The sequence below is a fragment of the Hippocampus comes genome, unplaced genomic scaffold, assembly GCF_001891065.2.
Source record: "Hippocampus comes isolate QL1 unplaced genomic scaffold, H_comes_QL1_v1.1 scaffold71, whole genome shotgun sequence".
Taxonomy (NCBI): Eukaryota; Metazoa; Chordata; class Actinopteri; order Syngnathiformes; family Syngnathidae; genus Hippocampus; species Hippocampus comes.
In genome coordinates this window covers 372,435-379,131 of record NW_017805932.1, presented here as the reverse complement: position 1 = coordinate 379,131, position 6,697 = coordinate 372,435, and the positions used below count along the sequence as shown (strand labels likewise).

General features: G+C 42.8%; 1 protein-coding gene across 1 annotated transcript in view; it reads right to left on the bottom strand.

Moving 5' to 3' along the window:
* Nucleotides 1-2,969: 2,969 nt before the first annotated feature.
* Nucleotides 2,970-6,697, bottom strand: part of jarid2b (jumonji and AT-rich interaction domain containing 2b) — an 82,664-nt gene continuing 78,936 nt past the window's right edge. The window contains exons 16-22 of the mRNA XM_019890229.1: nt 5,976-6,158; nt 5,206-5,336; nt 4,838-5,006; nt 4,090-4,197; nt 3,816-4,005; nt 3,105-3,203; nt 2,970-2,983 (exon numbers count right to left, since the gene is read on the bottom strand). Coding sequence (XP_019745788.1) covers nt 2,970-2,983; nt 3,105-3,203; nt 3,816-4,005; nt 4,090-4,197; nt 4,838-5,006; nt 5,206-5,336; nt 5,976-6,158 — 894 coding nt within the window. The remainder of the gene's footprint in view (nt 2,984-3,104; nt 3,204-3,815; nt 4,006-4,089; nt 4,198-4,837; nt 5,007-5,205; nt 5,337-5,975; nt 6,159-6,697) is intronic.

The following is a 6,697-nucleotide window of genomic DNA, read 5'->3' as shown; positions in this document are numbered from 1 at the left end:
ATGTTTAAAGTTTCATTTGATCTGTGCACGTTGAAGCGTCTGGGTGCGTAATTCGCACCCCCAAATTCCTGTTCAGAAGGTGCCGGCCATTTGGGCGGAGGGCTGTTGCAGCCCACACCACAATTAACACATCAAGGCGGGTGGGCGATCAGAGGAGAGAGGGCCAGATCCGGTCACAAAGGGGGAACGAGTAATTTGGGAACAGCGGTTGAACAACAAAAGACGATTTGAGGACACCCGTCGCGCCCAGGCGACATTTGTCGTCCGCAAAGTCTGCGATATGTTGATACAGTGTAGACCAGACCGAAAGGCGCCAAAGTGCCGGTGGTTCAAAGCTCACACCCAGGTAACCAATCACTACCAAGGAGCCGGACCAGGGGTGCGGTATGCAAATATCGGGGGCAGTGTTTATCTTGTATTTTGCATATGTCACAATAAAGGTTCGAACTCGAGGAGGGGGGGCTCTGAGCGTGATCACGGAGCAACTAAACCGTCGTTCGCTCTCAGAGATCCGCTTCCGTTGATAATGAAGACAATTTTCCTGTGTGCCGAGTCGTTTCTCTAACTTTGTCCGAGAAAATCTCTGACACTTTCCATGGTCGTTTTTTCTCGGCTAAAAACGATCGTTTTTTTTTTCGACTAAATACACCTTACTATACATGGTCGTTTTTTTCGACTAAAAACGCCTTACTATACATGTGGGTTTTTTTCGGCTAAAAACACGAAATTAGGGCATATCTTCAAGAACCACAGATTTCAAGGGCAGCTGATCCACTGAGCTGGTGGAAATACCGAGCTTCCGTCTACCCCCGCTTGATCAAAGTAATGGAGAGTACATTGTGCATTGTAGCAACACCTGTCCCGTCAGAGAGGGTGTTCTCAAAGACTGGACAAATTTTAGTATTCCAAGTTGAAGTATTTAGTTTTGTTGACTGCAAATTTAAAATAAAGCAAGGAGTAGCTTATGTTTGTTAAAGTAAAGCAAGGAGTAGCTCCATGTTTGTTTTGTTCACTGCTGCTGTTGCAGTTAATACTCACTATTTTTGTTATGATGCAGCATGTTTGATTGTTGTTGGTTGAAGTTTAATTTTCTTGCTTGTTTATTGTTTGGAGCCTTTTTAATGTTCAATAAAATCAGTAAAAAGTCATTTCTTTGCTTGATCATTGTTGCTATTTGCAGTCAGTAGAGTGGAATATTTAGTTCACCAAGTCATTTATCAAAATTTATGCTAAATTTGTCATCAATATTTAAAAGAAAAGCTCAAGTGAAAAGAGCCGTTTGAGAGCCAAGAAGAGTCGGCTCTTTTCAGTGAGCCGATCCAAATGAACCGGATCACCGAAAAGAGCCGAAAATCCCATCACCACATTGAGTTGCCTTGTCACGTGCTTTCCACTTTATTCCGACGCCCCGTGAAGGTGACGTGGTTTTGCCTTTATGGCACGTTATTCACTTTAATTCTTGTGGCTTTAAGTGGAAGCACCAATTTTCCCGGGAAGCCAAAGCAGTTATCATCAGCGGTCAGCGGGTGGCGCTAGCGTGCACGTATCAACCGACAGTGGAGGAACATGCAAGTGATTTGTTGATTGTGTTTGAAACGGAAAGGGGGGGGGGGGAATCAATGCAAATTTGTGACACTCTCCATCAAGGGTTAGACAAAAATAACATTTTGAAAAAAAGGAAGATAGATTGTACAGTGGTGAATGACCCCCATTTCCCACACCACATTAATACAAAAACGGAAAAAAAAGCCCTTGTAATTGTCATACAACCCCCCCAGCAAAGTTGCATACCGTTTGAAATCAAATGAATAAATAAAATATCGCACAATATTCGAGGAGCAATAAACAATAACTAATCAAAAAAAAAAAAAGAGCCTTACAGTTCGATTCGCAAATCCACTTGATAAATTGAAATAAATGCCATCAAGGCAAAACTACATCGTCTTCAGAACGCTACATTGTCGCCATCTGCTGGTCGGTAGAAGAAATGCTGTCGGTGACAATTTCCGGTAATCCCACACAAATAGACGAGTCGGGTTTTTTATACATTTGTGTCTCGTGCTATATTGTATTTTCGTCGTAGAAAAAAAAACTGGACATCAAATGTTACTAAACGTTTCCTTACTCGTACAAGACGACAAACGAGAACATGAATCCATTTAAATTGTGGTGTTTCTATTTTTAAAAAAAACAAAAAAAACTCTCTCTCCCCCTCTCCCAATGCGTTTCAATGGCCGTTTTTTGTGGATATTCGCAAGATAGCATCGCAAATGGCGGGTCTGTACGGTACAACCATTTTTGTTTTTATGTCACCCCCCACCTAAAAAAAACTATGCATTTCCTTTATTTTAAATAAAGATAATGACAAAACTCATTAATACATTGCTTTTTTCTTTGTGTTTTTGAAAACGGATACATGCTGATTTTTGGGGACATTTCATTACTTCAACTAAATGAAGAAAAAACAAACACAAAGAAATGAATAAGACATTTGCAAAAGCTTGACAGTGAATTGTCGACAAGTTTTTATTGAACCTCAAGTACAAACAAACTGCAAAAAGTTAAAAAAAAAAAAAAGTCACCAACACGAGAGTCTGGACCAATAAATTAAGAGCCTCGCTTTTTGTCAGTGAGCACTTCCGGACTTGTGTATCAAAAACCAAACCTAGTTAAGGCCATAAACCCTGACATCCACTGTCATTTTTATTTCGACACTGGAAATGCTCACGTCGGTATTATGCCTTAAATAGTCCTAAAAGAGTTTTTCAGTCTTCTGCGCCGGCGGGATGACGACCAACAACAACAAAAAAAAAAAGGATCCAGGATGTAAAAGCAGTTTTCTTTTTCAGTGCAACAAGTGGAGAGCTACAACCTTTCTGTGTGTGAAATGTTCACACATAGGAAAAAAAAAAATCTCACCTGCCGTTTTTTTCCCTTTTCTTAAAAAAAGTAAAGCTAAAGGAAGAAAACTAGGCTGAGGGGGCTTGGGAATGGGCATGGGGAGTCATCTTATGTTTAGCGATATAAGCAGCACTTAAACGATTTTTTTTTTGTTTCTCTTTTTTTTTTCTTTACATATGGGAGCGACCCTGTCGTCAGCGCACATGTCGATGAAGAAAGGGAATTGTAAGGCTTTTTCTTCATCACCATCATCAGCATCACCACCACCACCACCACCACCCTTTTCCTGGCATCCTTCCCCACTGGGCTCAAGTATGTAAAAGACATTTACAGGATTATGTACAAAAAAAAATCCCGAGGTGGGTTGGGGGAGGAAATCACTCAATTTAATTAAAAAATAAAATAAATTAAAAAAAAACATTTCACATTTGACACTAGTGGCTCTACTTGATAACGTAAACAAAAGAAAAAAGACAGAAATAAAAAATGAGAAGAATTAAAGTCAGATGAAGGACTGGAAGAAAAATGGAATGTTAACATGATTGCACGTCTCCAACCAAGCGGGGGGGGGGAGGAAAAAAAAAAAAAAAAAAAAAAAGCTTTTCCGCCGCGTTAGCGCTGGATTGTGGCAAACGTCACACTTGTGTTTTCCTCCTCATGATCAGACAGTAAGTCGGATAGCAACAGCACCCCAAAAAAAATAAGGCGGATTTCCTCGCTCTGAGGCACACTTTTGTTTTTTTTTTTTGCACTCAAACCCCACAAAAAAGACGCAGGAGGTGAAAGAGAGAAAAAACAAAGGATACGTGAACCCCCCCCAAAAAAAACAAAAAAAGAAACAGCAACAGTATTGTCTTTCAAGTTTTCGCTACTAGAGCACCCCCCCCCACCCCCCCGGATTTTCAAAGTGATACTGCAGGAGCTGCGTCGGGAATTGGAGGGAACAACTTTGGGGCCGCTGCGCTTGGCTGGCGAGGCTTGGGCGGGGCTGACGGGGCGGCGGCAGGCCTCGGCCCCGCCCGTCGCCGCCGCCACCACCGCACCCCCGCTGCTCTTCAACATGGCCCGCCCGCACACCTGGTTGACCAGGTCGTTGATTTGCTCCTGAGCCAAGAAAAAATACAAAGTGGAGCTTGCGTGACTTTTGGACAACAACGTGGACATTTTGCGGGAGGATTTTTGGCTGACCTCGTCGTATCTGTACATCATCTTGAGGCCTCGGCACGATTTGTGCTTCTCCACGTAGCGCAGCGCGCACTCAAGGCAGAACACCACGTTGTCCGTCTCCTGTACCACCTGCAAAAATTCAAATTCGGTTCACATCCACACAAACCGTTCATTGTTTAGTGTTGAAGACATCAATGACATGAAAACGATCGCGTCAAAACATCAATACCTTTTTTTGGAGGGCGGGGGGATTAACGACGATGATGTTTTCATGTTAAGTTTTATTTGCCTTTCAGCTGTTAATTAAATTGGTATTAGCATTCAAAGATGATTTTTAAAAACATACATGTTGAATTTATATTCAAAATTTCCAATGTTTTTGGGGTTTTTTTTCTTCAATTTTTTTGTTTTGTAGTCAGTAACCTGTAATTTTGTAATTTGTTTTTAAATCAAATTGTAACTTCAAAACTAGTTTCTGATTACACTTTTGTTTTCATTTTAAATTTTGGTTCATTTTCATGCAAATTTTGGACAGTCATAATTATCATTAATTACATTTTTCATTTTTTTTTACATTGTAAGTAGGGCTTTATCATTAACAACAAAAAACGAGGCTGAATTTGTAAACGCCGCAATGTGGATAAAAGTTCCACTTAACGGTTCTATTAAAAAAAAAAAAAAAATGTCACAAAATATAAATATTTGCTCGTAGATGATGAAATAAAAGCAAAAAAATGCAGGCGCGCAAGAGCAGAGTAGAAGTGGTGACCATGGAGAGGTAGCAGAGGTGGTGGCAGGTCTGGCAGCGTCTCTCGGAGGACTCGAGCGCCGTCCACTTGCCGCGTGGCTTCTTGCGGCTCTCGTCGTGAGCGCCGTAGCGGGCCGCCGAGTGCAGGCCGGCCGTGAACAGCTCCTCGCGTTGGCGCATCTCCAAGTTCCTGCGGCGCCGACACGATGCCAAACAAGACCTCGTCAGGCAAGCTAACAGCATTACGGAACATTTTACAAGCATTGTACAATTTCTCAGAAGATTGCCCATATGTATCTGAAGATGGAAAAAAAAAATTTCTCGTAAGCCGCTCCGAGGGAATTTTGCAACGATGGCAAACTTGCGAGTCGGGGGCGGGGCCCGCCCACCTGAGGTCTTTGAGGAGGGCGGCGATGGTGGTGAGCAGAAGCCCGTTGTCCCGCTTGGACTCGGCCGTGGCAATCTGGTAGAGCAGCTTCTCCATGGAGAAGGGCTTGGCGATGCGCCGGCACTTGAGGTCCTGTCGGAGCCAAAGAGCAAATCACTCAACTGCAGACGGAAACGGCGGCACACAACTCCCAAAACGACAGGCTAGTCATTCGACTCAAAAGACTGCGTTCGGAATCATTCGCATCATCGCTTGCTGGAGTGCTTTTGGTGTGTTACAGAAAAGAGCTGATGAGAACGAGAATGGGCTAACTGCATTCGTACACAAATCGATTGACACAAAGCTCATCTTTTAGACGAGTATCGGTTGAAGCTGTTTACTTCCAGTTTCGACCTGAAGGGGGCAGACCTTGATTGCACTGGCCGCTTTTCTGATTCAGTGCAACAGTGGGCCAACCGCCGAGGAAAGTAGCTTCCAGTTGTTGACAGAAATGCACAAAGTTGCAGATTTTTTGGGCTGGGTGGCATGTTAGTTTGTACACTTGAATGTTATTTTTCGCCTTTCATGAAAAATGGATACTTTCAGTGGATGCTTGTAATTAGATCACGATAGTAGTGCAATTTTTTTCAGAATGTTACTACAGTAGAACTGAATAATATACAGATGGACATCACCAAGAAAACTTGAAATCACTCTCGGAGAAAATAAAAATGGAGCTGGCCCACTCTAGTTGTCAGTGGCTCAAATGAACATGCTTGTTTTTGTAAAAACCTTGGCGGCCTGGTAGCCCAGCTTGATCCAGTGCAGCGTGGCGAAGTGCACCGTCTCGGACACGCTGTAGCCGCAGCACACTTTGGACACAAAGGTGCCCGGGAAGCAGACCACAAACTGGCCGCTGCGCTGCACCGTGCGGTGCACGCGGATGCCCTCCCGGCACAGCACCTCCGGAGAGATCTAAGCAAGCAAACGTCCACGTGACCAAAACTCCGCATTCTTACTCACCAAAACAAAAACAAGACAATAAATGACACGATGACTGCTTAATTTAAGAGGACATGTTATAAAATGTATCTGTTAACTGATTAAATCGCAGCCATTTTCACTGGAGCAACCCCCTCAATCCCAGCGTTTAACTGGATCTTTACTATCTATCTTTTACTATCTATCTTTACTGATCTTGCAAGGCCCACAGAATATTTGGTTCGAATGCTATATAAACATGGACCCTACCAAAATAAAATTTGGACTCTCTTCTTCCAGCAGAAAAAAATTTTTTTCATTATCTTTTTCCATTCTTCAGCAATCGGCATTACAAAATGACTAACTTTCATGAAAATGGCGATTCCTGGACAAAAAACGGAGAAAAAGAGCTTTTTGTAAAAGCATGCATTTCAAGCACGTGAGGCACCACTGCCACCTACTGGTCGCTTTTTTACATGCTTTACAATGCGAACGGCTTATTCTCATTCACAGATTGCATCAGACCCTCCTGC